This window comes from Oncorhynchus clarkii, chromosome 25, assembly GCF_045791955.1.
Source record: "Oncorhynchus clarkii lewisi isolate Uvic-CL-2024 chromosome 25, UVic_Ocla_1.0, whole genome shotgun sequence".
Classification (NCBI taxonomy): domain Eukaryota; kingdom Metazoa; phylum Chordata; class Actinopteri; order Salmoniformes; family Salmonidae; genus Oncorhynchus; species Oncorhynchus clarkii.
Genome location: NC_092171.1, coordinates 29,052,293 through 29,075,520, shown reverse-complemented (window position 1 = coordinate 29,075,520; position 23,228 = coordinate 29,052,293). Strand labels below are relative to the sequence as shown.

Here is a 23,228-nt window from a genome sequence, read left to right as displayed (position 1 = left end):
GGCCCCTGTGTATTTGATCTGTAGTTTCACGGGAAGTAGAAGTAAATTGAAATGACACGACTTTGCACTTAAACAATCGGATTTCGTCAGGGTATGGGTTGTTTGTTTAACCCGACAGCTCGGTGGAACAAGTCGCACGCTTTACACACTCATTAAAACGATTATTCACGATCTGTCGAATGTTTTCTAGTTCGTTCACACGAACCTCTAGCAAAGTAATACAGTCAGAGACTGCAACAAAAATGTTATTATTGAGCGTGTATGGGCTAGATGTTGGATAGCCTGTTGCGTCTCACAAACTAGGGACAGGTTTGACAGACTACCGCAAAATAAGTATTGTTTAACCAGCATTCGAGACATATTTAATCGCTGTTGGTGTGGTGTGGTGTGGCCTGGACATGACATACTTGAATAAAATAATGACACCTAACACACACAAAACCGCACGCGCTCGTACACACACACGCACACACCCACACGCGCACACACACGCTTGTATAATTTTACACTTACACGTTTAATTGTTTATTATTATTGTTTATTTTTATTATCATTATCAGGCCTGTTATTATTATTACAATGAATTACTTTATCTATGTGTAAATATGTAATACACATAACGGAAAGATTTTTACTTCAAATTTAGACTTTTTACATCAACGCCTCTGACCAGTGACCATCACCTACATTGTTTATTACTGGGACTGAATAATAAATAACTGAACATATTTCTGCCTGCACTTTGACAAGCCTTACGCTGCCATATCATAACCCTAACGCTAATCTCCACATCTCTGCACGCATTTTCAATGTTAGCCATGTAGGGTTAAGGTGGTTATCATGATATTACGTAGCCTTCTAAAAGATTCTAGCGCCCTCAATCTGCGAGGCGTAGACCTACAATATAATGGCCGATGCAAGCTTTTTGTACACACACAGGCAAGGAATGAAAAAAATACAAGTATTTTGATTAATACTTCCACCTTTTTGGTCATAAATGAATAAAGGATATTACCATTTTTTTAAGTACATGACTACTATTCAGAAAAAAATGTAGGACTATGCAATCGTATAGTTAGTTATCATTCGCTCCTTTTTTATTAGGCTATTCGTAGTAGTAGTAATAGTAGTAGTAGTATTAGAGTAGCAGTAGTAGTAATATTCTTATTCGTATTAATAATATTATTCATATTTTTAGTGTTATTCAAATCCGTGCCTTTTGATTTGATCCCAAGAAAAGTTTGGTTTCACCTCATTTTAACATTCTGTCATAAAGAGCAAATCTTCAACTTCATAAAATAAATTCGTTTTCCCATCTCAAGAGGTAAAAAAAAAATACTATAGTAAGTGTGCCAAATAAAGTAACAGGGTTGACCCTAACAGGGTTGACGATTTAATCTTAAATCAGCCAGGAATCCCATGTGACAGGGGGAATAGAAGCTACAGGGAGTGACAATTGAATGCAAGCTTCACAAAAATGGTAAAACCAGCGCACCTGATTCTACATTAATTTGACTATTAGATGTTCAATGTTTCTTTAGAAAATATATATTTTTTATAGGAATAGTTTCACCATATTAAAACGAGAGTTCCGTTTGGTAAGAGGGTTGACCTTAAAATGAGGGAAGGGGTTTCTTTTACCTTAAAATGAATCACTAATCACATTAAATAAATAACCCAATAACCTTCACAAATGACTTTGTCAAAGGAACAGAATAACTAAGTCTTTACAATAATGGTGCCATCTTGGATAAATGTTGGGGTTAAGTGGGTTAAAATCATCCTAGAAGTCACAGAGGATGCATAGAGGGGCATGTCAAAATACTGAATTTTGGCACCTTAGCAAGTCTTTAATCATATTAACAAATCAGATCTATAGAAATGTTAATGCGGTCTATATTAAAGGCCACTTAATTGACTAAAGCAGGCATTTAATATTCAGTAGGCCTATTTGTGCACAATTTCTACTTCAAATATCAAAGGGATAAGGTATGCAAATGTAATTATTTTCGTGGATTGACCCAGGCCTATTATTGCTGAGGCATCAGCACCAATTGTTGTTAGCTGCTGTTGTTGTTCTTGTTGATGATGTTAATGTTTGTGGTCAGATATTTGTGTGTTTAGACCCATGCGCGCTGAGCCTCAGGATTGTTGCTATGCTATACGTTTATACTGAAGCCCCTGCACGTGCCCTACCATACAGCTGTTATGCTAGTTCTGTGCAGAAAGCAGGATTTGGTGCACAGGCCTACTCATTGGACACCAAATACATAGGATATCCCCACTATTCCCATCCGTGTGTAAACGTGCATAAAGGTCAGTTGTCATCCTATGTGTCTGCGTCGACATACATTCGTGTCGACATACATTCATAAACACGTCTGTTAGTCAATTACCTTAATCGGCTGGTTTCTCTTGGGGTCTATGTCATTTCCTACTACAGTACAGACTTTGTGCACCTTAACTTAACCAAGATATTACCAGAGAATCGAGTATGGTGCTATTCTAAAATTGGTGTTTTCATTCATTCATAGATTTGCATTTGTCGATTGGGAATACGTCTATGTTTAACTTCAAAATATAGATGTAACACTGATAGCCTACAGGTCTAGATTTTGGTCTAAATGTGTCATAGATTTTTCACTTCCGGTTGGCGAGTCCAGTCTCTTGAGTAGCTGGTGTCTGGATTAAGTCTTAGGCTGGACTGGAGGATGTCCTCAAATCGCTCTGCTGTCGCTTTGAGGTACAACCACGCCCATACCCAATCCATATTTAAAATGGCATACACAGATTGTAGTCTTCATGACACATGAGACACCGAAAATACGAGAACTTGAAATTACTCACTTATAGGTTTAGAAATATCTATTATCGTGCTGTCAGACAATAGCGTACATATTTCCGCCTCGATTAGCGGTTACATCACCCATGCAGTACAGGGTAAAGCAACCCAGTTGTAAAGACCAACGCTTGGCACGCAATCCTTTAGTTAACGCTTTCCTCTCTGTGGTTCAGGCATATTAATTGATAATTGTTGTGGCTAAAAGTGCAAGCACATTGCCATATTGTTAGGCATTTTATTTGATTCTTCATATTCTGTATACGCCTATTGGCGTAGCCTAAATTTTAAATAGCCTAACAATATGGTATGTCCACCGTTTAGAATTTCTTTCATTTATTATCAAACTGTGAATAAATGTAAATATTATCTGATATTTTGTGTGGGAAACAACATTTCTGCTTCAAATGTATCATATTGTTTCTTGGAGCACGTACACTGTACATATTTCCATAGTTTAAGAAGATATATTTCTTCAAGATATAACCCTACCTCATTGCCTTTTGAGTGGTCACCCCATTTAACATTTGAACGATAACATCTAGCGAGGAGATATTGAGTTGCACTAGTCCATTGTGAAAAGCAGTAAGGTTATTGCATTACAGTTGCATACTCATTTAACACGATGCCTCTTTAGGAAATGAACAAATTACTGACCGCACAGCGTTGAAAGGTAGGCTATGTACGCTTCTGTTGTGTTTTATTTGTACTATGTATGCCCTACTACCACTTCGGATGAAGAAAAATACAATAAAGAAAACAATTAAGTAAAACGTATTCTACAGGTTATAGCTGCACAGGCATTTAAATAGTCATGAATTTCCTTATTATTCATTTAGCCTACCATTACATAGAAATGCTTTAGGAACGCATGTAGACCTATATGGCCTGGTCTGAGTTTGAACAATGTAATGCCCCCGAAGCGAATCAATCAATACTCATCATTTAGAGGATATGAGGGAGATGAAGGACAAATACACAACCACACAAACACCAGGGCTAAACCGAATCAAAAACATCCTGCACGAGACCATGAATAGTCACGGGCATTCTGCCTACTACTAGATGTTTCATCTTATCCATCCCTTTGCCACACGATTGCTAATGTGTGATTGCAGTTTATTTAACATGGGTAGGCCTGATTTGTCTTTAACAAACACATACTATGTACCAAGTGGTGAAAGTAAGGGAGACAAAGAAAGGGTAAACATTTTTTTTGTCAGTTGGTTCTCAAAGCCAAACGCTGAACGGAAGAGGCCTTTCACGGTCAAGGCCTAGGTCCTTCACGCACAGCGTTGCCTGCACAGTAGTCCAATAAACAACCACATGCAACATAACAACCTACCGAAACGTACTAATATTCGGAATGACAAAAAAGACCAAACTTTTCATCAGATATGGACGTAACCTATTATTTTATTTTGTTCGATTGACAGTTTTAGCGACAAAACACGGGAATAAGACCACAATATCACAACCATGAAATTTAAAGACAACATAAACAATCACTCCATATTTGCATGAGGCGTTTGCTCAACACGGGTTACACGTTCGCAAAGTTAACCTATAATTACAATAGGTATTGACAGTTCACTAAGTACAAAAGGATGTGGTCTGGTGGTGACCACATTCAGTAAAATATGCACAACACAAGCTAAAGGCATTCATTCATTTTGTCCCCTTCTGAATCTGTTCTGGTGCTGAATACTGAAATTCTCAAGTATTTTTTCTAAACCCATTCTTTGGTCTATAAAGTATAACAGTATTGTGAAAATGTAATATATAAATGAATGTCATAAAGTACTAGCCTAATTTGTTCATAATGGGAGAGGACAAAATAACAAAGAGCCATGGGTTGGTATGGTTATTCTGCATTTTAAAAACACATTTATTTCAAAAGGAAAAATAATACAAATTAGTGTTACTTTTTTGTTGTTGCAAAAATCATATTCCACCAGTGCACTCATGATACGTGATAATTCTGCAAACATGGAGACTGGTGGTTGATGTGATGGTATTAGATATTCTTAATATTAAAATTAGACAAATCTGCAGACTATTTAAATACACATTCTAAGGTAATGCCTCTCAGTCCAAAACCTACATTTACTCTTATTTTTTTGTTATCACATTGCACGTTGCTGACGGTGGAATAATAAACAACTCCCCGAAACATGACATATGCCTACGTACACAGAAATAAATGCAGAATATTACTAAAAAATACCTGGACTTCAGTTCTGGCTGCTTTCATTTTGTTTTTCTCTTTGTTTACTTTATCTTTTCTTTATATGTTTTAGAATGTAAACGGGTGTAAAATGTTCACTTACAGTCTTGCTCCCGAGGGATGTTTTGTTAGTGTATAAGTGGATTTGAAGTTGACCCTTGATTATGATGTGTGAAGTAATCAGAAAGTCCTCCAGAAAGTCCTGAAGAGAAACTTGGTAGCGAAGACCTTAAAGACTCACAGGGAAGAGATGAGGGCGCCTGCGGGGAGGAGGAGGAGGATGCAACCCTGGCCGCCATCGAAGCGCTGCTCTGGGAGGTCATTGATGGATGCGGGACATGGGGGAAAAAGTAACTTGTCTGTCCTGCAAGGAGGTTTATGGACGAACATGGGTTTAAAGAGTATGTCCCGGAGCAGGGCACTGATAGACCACATGGCACAGAGGCCGCCAATGCCGCTGCCGTTAGGTGATGAGTGGCATAGGGAATGTCTCCATTCACAAGTCTGTCAACACTTAGGCCATTGGAAGAAGGGAAAGAATGGTTGTTCCCCAAACTGTTTTGAGTCAACATTGTACTGTAGGACATAGGATGACTAGGGTAAGCCGATGATGTCCCATTGTAGCTCAATGCGCTGCTGGCCCTCGGATGGTGAAGTGAAAGAAATGGTGACATTGGCCAATATAGAGAGCCGGCTCTATCCATAAAGGTCAACCCAGAGGAAGTAAGACGAGCACCCCGCTTGAAAGCCAACTTTGCCCTGGATGTGGTCGATCTCCGGCGAAGTTTGCCTGTTGTCCCACCGATAAACACATCGTCACTCGAGGGGTCAAGCATCCAGTAGTTCCCCTTACCCGGGTCATCATAGTGCCGCGGGACTTTAACAAAACATTTGTTTAGGCTAAGGTTATGCCTGATGGAATTCTGCCAACCCTGCTTGTTCTCCCGGTAATAGGGGAAATTCTTCATAATGAATTCGTAAATACCGTTCAGAGTTAGTCGTTTCTCCGGACTCTGCCGAATAGCCATCATAATTAAAGCATTATAGCTGAAAGGTGGTTTCTCGTACTTGCCGTTTTTCTTTTCACCGTCTTTCCCACCGCTCTCTCCCTCTTTGCTATCCTTCTTCTCTTCCTGTTTTTCCTTTTCATCCATGCAAGTGGTTTCATTGGACGAATTGTCACTTTTGGTGCAAATGTTCTCTGACTTTGCATCTTGCACTAGAGAAGGTAAAGGGATCTTCCCCTCTTCTTCTGACACGGTTCTGTGGTGGTTGTCACTTTGGACGGCTTCAGGCACCAGACTGTTTATACTGAAAGATGATTTAGGAATCATTTTCACTTCTTTCCGTTCTCCCATATCCAACATCACACGCAAGGTCAAATTGCAATAAGCAGCAGCACAGTTATATCTCAATATCTTACACCGGCAACTCTGCTAATAAAAACTATTTCATGTTCTTTACAACACATCGATAGGAGACAGATAGCTACAATTAATTATGGAGCCACAGACACTACGCTGTAAAAAAAAAAATTGGTTGAACCTTTACGGACTACAGCCAACCACAGCACCATAAGTATTAACGCGTCCTCCCTTCTTCCAGCCAATCACAGAGTAGTTCTTAGCAGTTGCTTAAGTGCGCAAGGATACACACGTTCACCAATGCAACGCAGAATGGGCTCATCCTTATCAACAAAGGATTTATTTCTCGGACCAAAATCATACCAAGAAAATGGACCACATAACCTTAATCCATTTCACTGCTCTTGATGTTTCCAGATTGCTGATTCAACATATCTCTCCGTCTTTAAAGTTTGTTTACATCTCGTTGGAAAAAAAACACAAGAGGATCAAAGAAATGTAGCGGCCGAAGAAAGGTACTACTTTATGTCTCAAGCATAAGTAGCCTTCTATTCAAATGTGGATATTAGACATCTTATGTTTGAAAAATGGACATGACTGTGACGTTTTTATATGGAGGAAGATTTAGGCTACCTATCTCCACCGTAGCAAAACGGCATGAAGCCTATGTTCATGGTCCTTATTAAATGTTCAGGCAGCATTCAAATATTATACTTAATTCATATTTAATTATGTTTGTTTCCCCTCTATCTTTTTAGAGTTCAAATAAATCCAAGCCCGGACGGTCAGCTACTTGGAGAGCGAGATCTCCATCTTGGGGTCGTGCGTAATGGTTTCGACATATCGTTTCAAGAAGTACCCCTTATATTTTATTTATAGGATATGCGGCGTTGCAAACATCACAAACATATCATAATTATTAGTATTAGGCCTACCATTATCAGCCTAGTAGTAGGCTAGCCTACGATTAGTAGTAGTAGGCCTAGTACAGTGGCCTAGTATATAAGTAGGCCTTGTATTAATAGTATTATTATTAAAGTCTACTACTTTAACCACATATCAAAGCGTACAGTAGACCTTTAATAATCATTTTCGTCATACTAGTAAATCCCTCTGACGGTTAACAAGGTTCACAGGGGGGGGGGGGGGGGGGGTAGTTGCCTGAGGGCACACAGTTAATGTGTTGTGAAAAGTGTCATGAAATGTAATGTTTTGTCATATCTTTAATTGTATATTACTGCCTTAATGTTGCTGGAGCCCAGGAAGAACTGCTGTCTGATGGATATCTTTAATAAATACAAATGTGGTCATAACTCTACAAGAACAAAGGGTGCACCTTGGAGTCGAATAAAGCATCGTTTTCACCAATCTTCCATTGATTTAATCTGAAATCTGAAATTCAAACTCAAATGTATCACTTTAGTCCAGATGCGTAAAAGTATTGCGAGAACGAGTAGCCTACATTTTGGACATGATATATGGTTCTCACAGTGCTCAGCTCAGACCAGTTCCAGGTCAAACCAGCTTAGAGAGCTTGTCTATTTGTGTATTTGTATTTGTATATTTAGGTAAACTCATATGGGACACACACACACACACACACACACACACACACGAACGAAGGTGCACGTACGCCGAGACAAATTCACCAAAAAGCGAGCGCAACAGAGCGAAAGAAGTGGTGGAAACTGAAAGCCTCGTGAATTCCCACAAGGTGACTTTTGTTGGCTAGACTTACTGTTGATGCACATTCATGTAAATATTAGTGGCATTCGTTAGAAATGTCAAGCCAACATCATGTGTTTGAAGAAAAAAATGAAATAGAGATTACACAAAGATATCCAAAAATAACGTAGGTGTCGGCCTATAACAGTTGTAGTTGTCCTATAATAACACAATTAAACAAATCATGTTATTTTCGATATTTAGGTCCTGTCATGATGTTGGTATGATATCCAGTATGTTGTTTGGTGATTAGTCATTGATGATTTAAGATAGTGCTATGACGATTGGCTACCTCGGATTTTTCTTAATACTTTTGCCTGCTATTATTAACATCTAATCAAAACAATAATAGCCGATATAATAGCAATAACAATAATAATAATAATAATAATAATAATATGTTATGCAGTTATAGTAACGCACTTCATTTTTATCCAATTTCTGAAGTGAGGGGGAGGGAGGAGTGGGACAAAGCACGATGAAAGTTTTTTTGAGTAGGCCTATAGTCCAAATATGTTCAAAAAGTTACATTTCAACAATACGTTTGGTATATCATTGCCAATTGCAAATAGTTTAAAAAGTCGTGTAATTTCATTTCAGGTTTGCAAAAATTAAGAAAGGTAAACTGTGTAGGCCTATAAGCACCAGCAACGCAAATATCTAATCTATTCGCAATATGATGGGTGGCAATGTGATGGGTGGCAGGTATCGGTTAATAGCGATGGACCAGTAACCGAAAGGTCTCTGGTTAGAATCCCCGAGCTGACTAGGTGAAAATCTGTTGATGTGCCCTTGAGTAAGGCACTTAACCCTAATTGCTCATGTAAGTCGCTCTGGAAAAGTGTCTGCTAAATTGTACATGTACAAAAAAATATATATATATTGCATTCTCATGGTGGTGATGAGTCCAACTTTCCCGGAGACTATAGCTGTTGTACAGAGAATGTGATACTCCTGAGCAGCCATATCGCATCACTTAAGGAACGGACTGGTTGTCAACACTTTCTTTCAGCTCTGGAAACCAGCGGGAGTAAACAAACAAGGTCATGAGCACGTCCTTTCTAAAGTTTGTGGTATTATCTCTGCAACCTATATCGTCTATTTTGTTATAGCAAGTTAGTTTGCAAACCACCAATACATCATTTAATATATTTAACGAATAAATGTCGGTTCTACGAGTAAAAAAAATACCAGCAATAACCAATAATTAAAATAGGCTACATTTGAAAACTGCATGAAAGACAATTATGGCCTAGGCCTGTGTTGTGCCAGTGAGTGAGGACGCATATGCATCCGATTTCATCACAAATCACATTAATCTACTTGATACACCCTGCAAATGCTGTGCCGCATCGTTTGTTTTGTGACGGCTATGTTAATGCGTGTGCTTGTTTTAAAAACACATATTTGGAGACGCTGCTAACTCAGCCACCGATTATGACATTATCTGAATCCTAAGGTGTCTGTATAAGGTAATTAACCTAGCCTACTACAATAACTGATGCACAGGCCTGATGCACAGCACATCAATATTGAGGATTAAGGTCGGTCAGTAGGTCAGTAGGTCTATTTGTTGCGATCATTGCATAACAAAATAATTTGATTATTGTCTTATTTCCAAAAGTAAATGTCTACCTTAAATAAAAAGTTATTTAAACTGCATGTTTCCGTAAGGGAACCTAAAGTAAATTAATGGTAGCCTATAATGGTTTAGAACGAAGTTCCGGCAATAAAAGTATAATTCTAAAAAATACAATTCCAACTATGTTATGTTCCACACCTAAAACAAAGGCTTACAATTTAATCTCTCAGACTGACAAGCACAATTTAGTTGGGCTCCCGAGTGACGCAGCTGTCTAAGGCACTGCATCTCAGCTTCCCTGGTTCGTATCCAGGCCGTATCACATCCGGCCTTGATTGGAAATCCCATAGGGTGGCGCACAATTGGCCCAGCGTCGTCCGAGGTAGGCCATCATTGTAAATACGAATTTGTTCTTGAATGACTTGCCTAGTAAAATAAAGGTAAAAAAATATATTGAAAGTATTAGCTTAATCCGTGTATAGGCATGGATTTGTTTTGATTACAATGTCAACAGGTAGGCCTACTGCAACATATTTATAAACACGCCGTTAATCTAAACAGTTATTATTCACTTTCGGGCACAAATAGTGTTATGTTCCCAGGCCGTCATTGAAAATAAGAATTTGTTCTTAACTGACTTGCCTGGCTAAATAAAGGTAAAAAAAAAAAAAAAAAAAAAAAAAAAAATGTATGTGGTCATGAGACGATAGGCAAGCACAGACAGCAAAACTCCGTTATTAAACTGAACGATACTGGCACACAAACGAGAGCAGAGATCCCCCTAGCGGTATAGGACAGAAAGCTGGTGTATTGCAGAGGGGAAATCTAAGTCTGTTGAATCAATCAATCAATCAAAAGTATTTATAAAGACCTTTTTACATCAGCTGATGTCATAAAATACTATACAGAAACCCAGCCTAAAACCCCAAACAGCAAGCAATGCAGAAACAAATGATATTGTCACATGTGTCGAATATAACAAGTGAAATGCTTACTTACAAGCCCTTAACCAACAATAGAGTTAAGAAAAATAAGTAAAAAATAGATAAGTAAAAAAATCATTAAACAGCAGTAGTAAAATAACAGTAGCGATGCTCTATATACGGGAGGTACCGGTACAGAGTCATTGTTCGGGGGCACCGGTTAGTCGAGGTAATATGTACATGTAGGTAGAGTTAAAGTGACTATACATAGATCAAGAGTAGAGTAGCAGCAGCGTAAAATAGGGGATGGGGGGAACAATGCAAATAGTCTGGGTAGCCATTTGATTCGCTGTTCAGGAGTCTTATGGCTTGGGGGTATTGGAGAAAATAATTTTGATTCAATTGATAAAATGAAAATACAATGTTTGCTCTGGAAATGAAATGAAACTATTCTATGCATGTGTTGTAATGGCTAACAGAAACACAAGTTACTACTTCAGTTTATAACACATTTAGAATAATTTAGGTACAGAGATAAAGTATGATAGGATAGGATTTATAGACCTTGATAAATAATAATTAATAATTATTCGACGTAGGCCTAATTATTTGATCATACATTTTGATTCTAAAATTGGTCTGGCCGTGGAAAACTTTTTTGGGACCTAACCTAATGGCAAACTTTTTAATTGCGATTTTGTTTAGAGGTGCTGTATTACTGTATTGTAAATCTGTATTAATTTATAACAGACAAGCCTGCAATATTTCGACCGTTATGTTCCGTAGTCGATAGCCATGTGTGGGATAGCTGCACAGTTGAAAAGAGTGTTTGCATTTCGTCTTCCTCTAATGTGTGTAGCAGGCTATATTAATTTATTGGTCAACCATAAAGTGAGAGCTCAATTGAAGGTGTGTATGTTCTCCTGCAATAAATCGGGAAGATGCTAAATTTCAAGCCAATGTTCATATACAACAGGAAGGTTTTTTTCTCTCTTTTGTGGTTAGGTCAATTGAAGTAATAACAAAAAAAATTGTGGAACAGAGATATTTGTCGCTATTGCAATCTCGTCATTTTGGGAAATATCTTATTTTTGGGAGTTTTATAGTTAGTTTATCAAGGAAAATGTATTTACATTTTCTTAACTGATTATACTGGCCGAGACCAACATTGTTAAATCTTTGAGCTGTGTGGTGATTGATTTAATCAGCTGTAGCAGCAGCTTTAGGAGGCGCGTGATCGGAATAACGAATAACCTATCGAATGAAGACAATTCTATAGGCTTGGGGCCACTGAGTGTTCAAAACAATAGGAACACCTGCTCTTTCCATGACATAGACTGACCATGGGAATCCAGGTGAAAGCTATGATACCTTATTGATGTCATTTGTTAAATCCACTTCAATAAGTGTAGATACAGGGGAGGAGACAGGTTAAATAAGGATTTTTAAGCCTTGAGACAATTGAGACATGGATTGTGTTTGTGCACCATTCAAAGTGCCTTTGAACGGGGTATGGCAGTAGGTTCCAGGCGCACGGGTTTGAATGTGTCAAGAACTGCAACACTGCTGGGTTTAACACGCTCAACAGTTTCCCGTGTGTATCAAGAATGGTCCACCCCCCAAATGACATCCAGCCAACTTGACGCAGCTGTGGGAAGCATTGGAGTCAACATGGGCCAGCATCCCTGTAGAACGCTTTCGACACCCTGTAGAGTCCATGCCCTGAAGAATGGGGGCTGTTCTGAGGGCAAAGGGGGGTGGGGGTAGGTGCAACTCGATATTAGGTGTTCCTTAACTTTTTTACACTCAGTGTAGTTCACAATTAAATGTTTTACAAGCAAGCCGAATAATGGTGCGATTTTGTAAAACAAGAAAGACAGGCATATATATTAAATTAAACAGAATATGCAGAGCTATATCTGGTAATCTGACAAATAAGCCCTTTGCCAGTTTGTAGCGAGGCAGATGATGACATTTGCTTATGAATGATTTCTATAGAATCCGTGTAAACATTATAAAGGGTAAGCCTTTATATCTGGAACATGTTGTTCCGTTTAAAATGTATTATTTATACAATTAGGATGTTGATTTTTCTGTTGCTTTTCAATCACAATTCAAACACAACGTAATCGATGTTCAAAACATGATGTCCTGTAATTACTAGAAAACCTCAAACTAATGCAAATGTCATAAATATAACTACTATAAGTATTAACCAACACACAGAAATAGTGAAAAAGAAATGACCAAAAATAAACTAGATGGTTATTTTTCATGAAGAAAACAATGGTGGTACTTGCTTTAACTCTTTAAAAGTAGCGGAATAAGTTGAACATGTTTTAATTAAGCCAAGCAGTTAAAAAATACTCATAGTTAAATTTAGCAAAATAATTGGTCTGATTATTTTGATAGACTACACTATCAACCTTATTACTTTGGATTGTGGGGCAGTTTGATCATCACAAATAAATACACTCAGACTAGCCTACTACACTTGTGCACAATCCTACTAGAATACCACAGCATAGAATACCACAGTATAGAATTCCAAAGTATATGACAACCGTAATAATAGAGTACAGAAGACAAGGAGGCGTTGCTGAAGTTTAAAATAAATAAATAAGTAAACTATTTTATATTGAAAATGTAACCCTGAGATTAATTTCTTAATGCAATTATAAAGCTGTTAAAATAAAGTTATGACTGGATAGATAAATACATACAGTTGAAGTCGGAAGTTTACATACACTTAGGTTGGAGTCATTAAAACTCCTTTTTCAACCACTCCACAAATTTCTTGTTAACAAACTACAGTTTTGGCAAGTCAGTTAGGACATCTACTTTGTGCATGACACAAGTAATTTTTCTAACAATTGTTTACAGACAGATTATTTCACTTATAATTAACTGTATCACAATTCCAGTGGGTCAGAAGTTTACATACGCTAAGTTGACTGTGCCTTTAAACAGCTTGGAAAATTCCAGAAAATGATGTCATGGCTTTAGAAGGTTCTGATAGGCTAATTGACATCATTTGAGTCAATTGGAGGTGTACCTGTGGATGTATTTCAAGGCCTACCTTCAAACTCAGTGCCTCTTTGCTTGACATCATGGGAAAATCAAATGAAATCAGCCAAGACCTCAGAAAACAAATTGTAGACCTCCACAAATCTGGTTCATCCTTGGGAGCAATTTCCAAATGCCTGAAGGTACCACGTTCATCTGTACAAACAATAGTACGCAAGTATCAACACCATGGGTCCATGCAGCCGTCATACCGCACAGGAAGGAGACTCGTTCTGTATTCTAGAGATGTATTATGAAAGGTGCAGATCAATCCCAGAACATCAGCAAAGGACCTTGTGAAGATGCTGGAGGAAACTGGTACAAAAGTATCTATATCCACAGTAAAACAAGTCCTATATCGACATAACCTGAAAGGCAACTCAGCAAGAAAGAAGCCCCTGCTCCAAAACCGCCATAAAACAGACAGACTACGGTTTGCAACTGCACATGGGGACAAAGATCAAACTTTTGGAGAAATGTCCTCTCGTCTGATGAAACAAAAATAGAACTGTTTGGCCATAATGACCATCGTTATGTTTGGAGGAAAAAGGGGGAGGCTTGCAAGCCGAAGAATACCATCTCATCCGGGAAGCACGGGGGGTGGCAGCATCATGTTGTGGGGGTGCTTTTCTGCAGGAGGGACTGGTGCACTTCACAAAATAGATGGCATCATGAGGAACAAAAATTATGTGGATAAATTGAAGCAACATCTCAAGACATAAGTTAAATCTTGGTCACAAATGGACAATGACCCCAAGCATACTTCCAAAGTTGTGGCAAAATGGCTTAAGGACAACAAAGTCAAGGTATTGGCTTGGCCATCACAAAGCCCTGACCTCAATCCTATAGAACATTGGTGGGCAGTACTGAAAAAGCATGTGCGAGAAAGGAGGCCTTACAAACCTGACTCAGTTACACCAGCTCTGTCAGGAGGAATGGGCCAAAATTCACCCAACTTATTGTGGGAAGCTTGTGGAAGGCTACCCAAAACGTTTGACCCAAATTAAACAATTTATAGGCAATGCTACGAAATACTAATTGAGTGTATGTAAACTTCTGACCCACTGGGAATGTGATGAAATAAATAAAAGCTGAAATAAATAATTCTCTCTACTATTATTCTGACATTTCACATTCTTAAAATAAAGTGGTGATCCTAACTAAGACAGGGAATTTTTTACTAGGATTAAATGTCAGGAATTATAATTTGAAAGTTCTGAAAAGTTAATTCAACAATGAGTTGATGTGGTTACTAAAACAGCTGTACCTCTTGATTGGCAGTAGTTATTTATATTCTCATTTCCAGATTTGAATAGCAAAGATATGTACCACAATGTCATAAAGTGTCTAAAGTGTAGGGAAAGTGGTCAAGACAGCAGTTGTTTGAAAACATTTTGACGGAAAGTTGATGTGTTTACTATAACAGCTGTATCATTAGATCGGTACAATATACTGTATTTCTGTTCAGATTCCAGATTTGACTAGCAAAGTAGACTGAGATGTTATACTCTCCAACTTTTTGTCTAACTTGTTAGGAAAGTGGTCAAAATGGCAGTTGTTTGTAAAAGTTGAGATGAAAAGTTGTTGACACATTTATTTAAACAGCTATATCGTTGGATCAGTACAATCTATCTTTGATCTGATTGTATATTTGAATAGCAGACAAATTGACAAATATGGCATTCACTAAGTTTTTATCTAAAGGGCTGGTAAAGTGGTCAAAACAGCAGTTGTTTGAAAAAGTTACGAGGAAAAGTTGTTGATGTGACTAAAAAAGATAAGTCATTTCATCCGCAGAAGATAATTATGTTCTGATTCCAGATTTGAACAGCAGAGAAGCAGAGAAAACAACGAACAAACACTACATAATGACAGGTCATTCAATAGAGGCCAAGTGTTTGAAAGTTGCATCCTCTGAAGATGGAGGGGGTCAGTTCATGGCTTGATCGAAGGGAGGTGGACAGAGGATGGCAGATGATGGTGATGGAATCTTCTGATGATCATTTCTTTTATGGGTAAGTCTGGGAACCAGCCTGACTCTTATAGCCACTGGACTTCTCCGCGTCCACTCTGTGTAGCAGCCACTTGGACAATGCCTCACCAGCTCTGGCAAATATTTAAAGTCAGGACTTTTGCTTTGCAAATCCACACTAATTATCTTGCTTGCTAATAGGTCTATATTCCAATCATTGTGTTTGCGGGAAATAACCCGAGCCTACATAGAATCCCTTGATCCCTTTCTTCTACACTTTTTGGGTTCCATCGCTTGCTTCATGTAAATGACCCTTTAAGGTTCTATATAGAACCCTTTTAAATGGTTATTTGATCAGAACTCCAGGGGTTCTTCTTCACTGAACCAAATATATGAATCCTTGGATCCATATAGGGTTCTAAATGAAACCATTTTCGGTTCTATGTAGAACCTTAAGGGGTGCCATATATGAAGCAAGCATGGAACCATTTTTGGTTATTTCCAGAACCAATTTTTCTAAGAGTGTACCCACATGTCTCGCCTATGACTACATGCTTTTAACAATACAAATGTTTGATGAAACGCATGACCTGAAATATCATGGCGCATTACCCAAAGTGTGTCAAATTCAACAACATGATTGTGCGGTATAAGCTATAGGCAGACCTAGACCTTTTGGGTTCCATCGCAAAAAGTCTAGGTCCAGGCATAGTACGCATTATAACGGAAATATGTGCACCAGCAATTATGAAGAAAAAAAATCACAAATTCTTTCACAAATAGACACAGCTTAGATGTTAAACCAATTGCAACATCTCGAATGCACTTTTGAACTACAAAAACAAGGAATAGACTTGAGGAATTGAATGGCTTGTTGCTTTCATTGTCTCTGTCGCCACCGTGCGGGGGCAAATGTTGCTGATTCAATGAGGCATAGTACGCTATTGTAGCCTGCCAAAGGCCTAGGATCGAAAACGTCGAAAGATCTATTATTTGTGGCATGTAATTTGCTGACGCTTCTTCTTCGACTGTATGTTGTGATATAATTCTCCACATATTTCTCAATTCCAGAGAAACTGAACATTTCCATCAAAAACATTTATTTTGACAGAATCTGCAACACAAACATGACCGTCCAATCAGATGATCAAAAGTGAGACAGTGCTAGCCTAAATGGGGGGAAAATCATAATAAATGTGGAATATTAGATAAGAAATTGTCCCCTAATTGTATCTGAATGCAGGGTTCATTAGACTAACACATGCTCAATGTTAAACAAGTCCTTTCGTTTTTTCTTAGTTGAAGTCTGTATCGAAAATAATCGAAACCTGACTATTGCACCTTCTATTAAGTAAAAGTGGTAAAAGTGCATCCATCGTAATCACACTGTGATTAAATTAAATTAAATTATGGCATGAAAATGAATTTCGAAAAGGATACTGCCTTTGGAAATGTCCACTCATTTAGTTGTACTGATTAAAATATGTTACGATACGAACACTGTTCACACAATGTGATGTTCGAAATATGCTAAAGTTTTCAAAACAAGATTGGAGACCTTTAATCGATAAAATTACACATGCACCAAAAATGTAGGCCTCTTAAAATGCACATGTATAATTTCAATATCGGCTAATTCGTCATTGGCATAATAAATCGTTTCCGCAAAATTTCGTTTGAGCAAGTTAAGGATGATCTATTTGCTTCCACATCGGAGATATTGGGCCTATTTCAATTAGCAAAAGTGGTGATTTGAAAATTATTGTGGATTGAACTGTTGTTCAAAATGAAATACGCCAACTGAATGTGATTATTTCGATAGAATAAATACATGAATCTTTTTTAATAGGCAGTGGCATGAGAAAAGATCACGTAGCAAAATCTTAAGTAGATCAAAAAAATTAGGAAATTAACATATCAGTTGTTGCTAACATATCATCAACAAATGCTCATAGTTTACAACAGAAAAACATTGTGGCATTTTGACAATTGTAAAGATGATATGAAGATATCCACTGTTAAGATGACAGACTCCACTCACAGGAAATATCTCAAATTACTTTAAAATCAAATCAAATCAAATTGTATTTGTCACATGCGCGAATACAACCTTACAGTGAAATGTTTACTTACAAGCCCTTAAACAACAATGCAGTTTTAAGAAAAATACAAAAAAAAAAGAAAGAAAAGTAACAAATAATTAATGAGGAGCAGTAAAATAACAATAGAGGCTATATATGTATGGTATGACGGTTAGTCGAGGTAGTTATTAAGGTAATATATACATGTGGGTAGAGTTATCAAAGTGACTTATGCATAGATAGATAATAAGAGAGAGTAGCAGCAGCATAAATGAGAGGGGGGCAATGCAAATAATCTGGGTGGCCATTTGATTAGATGTTCAGTTGTCTTATGGCTTGGGGGTAGAAATTGTTTAGAAGTCTCTTGGACCTAGACTTGGTGCTCCGATACCGCTTGCTGTGCAGTATTAGAGAGAATAGTCTACGACTTGGGCGTCTGGAGTCTTTGAGAATTCTTAGGGCCTTCCTGTGATACCGCCTGGTATAGAGGTCCTGGATGGCAGGAAGCTTGGCCCCAGTGATGTACTGGGCTGTACGCACTACCCTCTGTAGTGCCTTGCACTACCCTCTGCAGTGATGCAACCAGCTGTAGAACCTTTTGAGGATCTGAGGACCAATGCCAAATCTTTTCTGTCTCCTGGGGGGGAATAGGTTTTGTCGTGCCCTCTTCACGACTGTCTTGGTGTGCTTGGACCATGTCCGTTTGGTGGTGATGTGGATACCAAGGAACTTGAAGTTCTCAACCTTTTCCACTACAGCCCCGTCGATGAGAATGGGGGTGTCCTCGGTCCTCCTTTTCCTATAGTCCACAATGATCTTAGAGGTTAGAGCTTCACAATCATCTTCCGAAGATGTTATGTTATAACAGGCTTCAAAGTATCTCAGAGTATTTAATAAGGAGTTATTGATGTACACTACCATTCAAACGTTTGGAAACACCTACTCATTCAAGGGTTTTTCTTTATTTCCACTGTTTTCTACCTTGTAGAATAATGGTGAAAACATCAAAACTATGAAATAACATATGGAATCATGTAGTAACCAAAAAAGTGTTAAACAAAAATTGTTAAACAAAAGGTGTTAAACAAATCAAAATATATTTTATATTTGAGATTCTTCAAGTTGCACCCCTTTGCCTTCATGACAACTTTGCACACTCTTAGTATTTTCTCAACCAGCTTCATGAGGTAGTCACCCGGAATGCATTTCAATTAACAGGTGTGCCTTGTTCATTTGTTTAATTCCTTCTTAATGTGTTTTTGCCAATCAGTTTTGTTGTGACAAGGTAGGGTTGGTATTCAGAAGATAGCCCTATATTTGGTAAAATACCAAGTCCATATTATGTCAGGAACAGCTCAAATAAGACAAGAGAAATGACAGTCCATAATTACCTTAAGACATGAAGGTCAGTCAATGCGGAACATTTCAAGAACTTTGAAAGTTTCTTCAAGTGCAGTCGCAAAAACCAAGTGCTACAGTATGCTGTTTATTATCTATGCATAGTCATTTTGCAAATCACCTTAAATAACTTATACCCCTGCACACTGACTCGGTACCGATACCCCCTGTATGCAGCCTCGTTGTTGTTATGTACATTTATTGTGTTACTTTTTGATTGATTAGACTACTATTTATTATTTATTATAGTATTTATTTATTGAATTGCATTGTTGGCTAAGGGCTTGTAAGTAAGCATTTTACGGTTAGGTCTACACTTGTTGTATTCGGCGCATATGACAAATACATTTTGATTTGATTTGATTTGAAACTGGCTCTCATGAGGACCACCACAGGAAAGGAAGACCCAGAGTTACCTCTACTGCAGAGGATAAGTTCATTAGAGTTACCAGCCTCAGATTGCAGCCCAAATAAATGCTTCACAGAGTTCAACAGACTCATCTCAACATCAACTGTTCAGAGGAGACTGAGTGAATCAGGCCTTCATGGTCGAAATGCTGCAAAGAAACCACTACTAAAGGACACCAATAAGAAGAGACTTGCTTGGGCCAAGAAACACGAGCAATGTACATTAGACCAGTGGAAATCTGTATTTTGGTCTGATGAGTCCAAATTTGAGATGTTTGGTTCCAACCACCATATCTTTGTGAGATGCAGAGTAGGTGAACAGATGATCTCCACATGTGTGGTTCCCACCATGAAGCATGGAGGAGGAGGTGTGATGTGAGGGGGTGCTTTGCTGGTGACACTGTCAGTGATTTATTTAGAATTCAATGCACACTTTACCAGCATGGCTACCACAAAATTCTGCAGAGATAAGCCATCCCATCTGGTTTCCTCTTAGTGAGACTATCATTTGTTTTTCAACAGGGCAATGACCCAAAACACACATCCAGGCTGTTTAAGGGCTATTTGATCAAGGGGAGTGATGGAGTGCTGCATCAGATGACATGGCCTCCACAATCACCCAACCTCAATCCAATTGAGATGGTTTGGGATGAGTTGGACGGCAGAGTGAAGGAAAACCAGCCAACAAGTGCTCAGCATATGTGGGAACTCCTTCGAGATGTTTGGAAAAGCACTCCTCATGAAGCTGGTTGAGAGAATTCCAAGAGTGTGTGAAGCTGTCATCAAGCAAAGGGTGGCTACTTTGAAGAATATCATTTGTTTAACACTTTTTTGGTTACTACATGATTCCAATTGTGTTATTTCATAGTTTTGATGCCTTCACCATTATTCTACAATATAGAAAATAGTTTAAAAAAAGAAACCCTTGAATGACTAGGTGTGTCCAAACTTTTGACTGGTACTTTATATCAAATAATATAATGTGAACATACCAAACAATTTTATTTAATTTCTTTCAGTGTCTAAATAGTTGTTTGGAACCATTGTGTAATAGGTCAAATTGAGGCAAACAATTGTATAGTCTCACCTGGAATTTATTTCGTTGTCAGTGGTTGTTTTTGTAATATTTCACATTCACATTTCAGTCATTTAGTAGACGCTCCCATGCAGAGCGAATTATAGGAGCAATTGTGGTTAAGTGCCTTGCTCAAGGGCACATCGACAGCTTTATCACCTAGTCGGCTCGGTGATTCAAACCAGTGACTTTTCGGTTACTGGCCCCAATGCACTTAACCGCTAGACTACGTGCTGCCAAATTTAAGGCACTGGTAAAATATGTGTTATTCATTTATAATAACAAAGTGTTAAGGAGTGGCCCATCTATTTGACAGTTTTCTTATCTAGAATCTTAAGTCTGAGGACTTTCCAGAATTTTCTGGATGCAGGTACTGACTGCCATCATCCAGACTGAAGAACATACACAAGCAGCAAAACAGACAGTCACAGACATTTTGTCAGAGGTGCATCAGTCTCTGTATACTTTATTACAATGTCCTCAAACTTCTAACATAGCATCAATGCTACAGTACTTAGATTGCCACTTTAAGCATAAATTATATTTTAGTAATGTGAAGGACTCACATTAGTTTGAAGATATGGTCATTTCTCCTGTAATCTGGGTCATCCTTAAATACTATATTGATCGGCGGCCATCAGGTAAACCTCCGCAAAAGGGCACCAACAAGTAACATACTGTACCTAATTCCTAAACCTGAAAAGATAGCTAATAAATTCACTTAAATTGTAAGATATCCCTGTAGCTGCATCATTGTCTTTGAACAGCAACCCTGTCTTTGTGTCTCCCTCTCCAGTACTCCATAGACAGCATCCCAGTTGTCCAAACCCTGCAAACCAACACAGTTGTCTGCTTTTATTGCTTCAGCTAGTTGTAGATAATGAATTATTTAATTATTTAAAAAAAACTAGAGATGACTTAGCTTCAACAGCATCAACAATTGTTTCAGGTCAGAGTGTTTCAGTCCTCTACAATGAGGTATTAAAACAGGCTGAGGGTCTTACTTTGTTTCCGCCTTGTTTCAACTTGATCGCCAACATCCCATCCATTTTGACAGGCACTTGACCTCTGACCTATAAATATGTACGGTGGGGAAGGGAGATCAGGGGGAGTGGTGGATTCCTCATCTGGCTGCTCAGGAGGTTCAGAGGGGACAAGCGCAGACACAGGTGGGGATCGAGCCGACACAGGTGACCCAAGACAAGCTGGGGCCGACATCATAGATGAGGCTTTGGCTAACATAGGTGAGGGTGGGGGAGATAGAGGTGAGGCTGGCTCAGGTGAGGTTGGGGCTGGGGCTGGAGCCAGCTCCTCAGGCCTGTTTAACTTTCCCTCTCTGAGTGATAGCCATGTCTTGGGTGATAGTTGGTCTCTCTGTGGGAGGCAACGATTCTTCCTTAGCTGATAATCCATTGGAATCGTAGCGGGCATGGCTACAGGTTTCTGTAGTGGGAGAGGATGGACAGGATGGAGGAGGGTTGACTTGAGTGTGGAGATCTAGAGGGGGCTAGCAGGGCCACAGAAGCTGTGCTCTGGGTGGTCAGGGTATTACAGATGTAGGAAGAGGAGGGAGAGGGACATAGAATTAGGAATTAGAACACAAGAATGGACATGAACCCTCTTATGATGGGATAAAGATCAGCCATTTAGGTCAAGGAGTTGTTCAACCAAGTTGTCAGTCCTGTGATAAGATATTGTGTAAAATAATTCATTTTAAATATTGATCTGCACTGTATGTTTGATAACTAGCTAGCCAGACAGTTTTAGAGGAACACTGGCTGAAATCAGTTGATGATAGACAAGTTGTAAATAAAACAAGTACTGATATTGTCAGTGCTTGACTTGAGCAGGAGCTCACCGGAGCTGAGTACTGGCACCTAAAATGTTCTACTGCTTAAGCTCCTGTTCCTCTTCTAGAATATTAGCTCAAAAGTATTGTGGAGCTCCTGCACCTAAATATAAACAGTAGTGGCACCAAAAATGAGTACCGGCAGCTATTTTAGTCCATGTCAAGCACTGGATATCGTATCATACTATAGTACTCAAAGCTTTCCAATATATATTTTTGGGACATTTATGATCTGTTCACATATATTTTAGAGGCTATTTACAGTGCCTTGCAAAAGTATTCATTCCCCTTGGCGTTTTAACTATTTTGTTGCATTACAACGTGTAATTGAAATAGAATTTTATATGGATTTCATGAAATGAACATACACAAAATAGTCCAAATTGGTGAAGTGAAATGAAAATATAACTTGTTTCAAAAAATTAATTAATGGAAAAGTGGTGCAAGCATATGTATTCACCCCTTTTGCTATGAAGCCCCTAAATAATATCTGGTGCAACCAAATACCTTCAGAAGTCACATAATTAGTTAAATAAAGTCCACCTGTGTGCAATCTAAGTGTCACATGATCTCAGTATATATATATACCTGTTCTGAAAGGCCCCAGAGTCTGCAACACAAGGGGCACCACCAAGCAATATTTTTTTTATTTTTATAAAAACATATCCAAAACTTTGAACATCCCAAGGAGCACCATTAAATCCATTATAAAAAAAAGA

General features: G+C 38.3%; 1 protein-coding gene across 1 annotated transcript; it reads right to left on the bottom strand.

The window, feature by feature from the left end:
• Positions 1-5,096: 5,096 nt before the first annotated feature.
• Positions 5,097-6,533, bottom strand: LOC139384140 (forkhead box protein G1-like). The gene has a single exon (XM_071128823.1). The coding sequence runs from the start codon at positions 6,431-6,433 to the stop codon at positions 5,195-5,197; it is 1,239 nt and encodes a 412-aa protein (XP_070984924.1). The 5' UTR covers positions 6,434-6,533; the 3' UTR covers positions 5,097-5,194.
• Positions 6,534-23,228: the final 16,695 nt, after the last annotated feature.

Bases quoted from the DNA above. Each gene is read 5' to 3' on its own strand.
- LOC139384140 (XM_071128823.1), bottom strand. From the start codon at position 6,433: ATGTTGGATATGGGAGAACGGAAAGAAGTGAAAATGATTCCTAAATCA.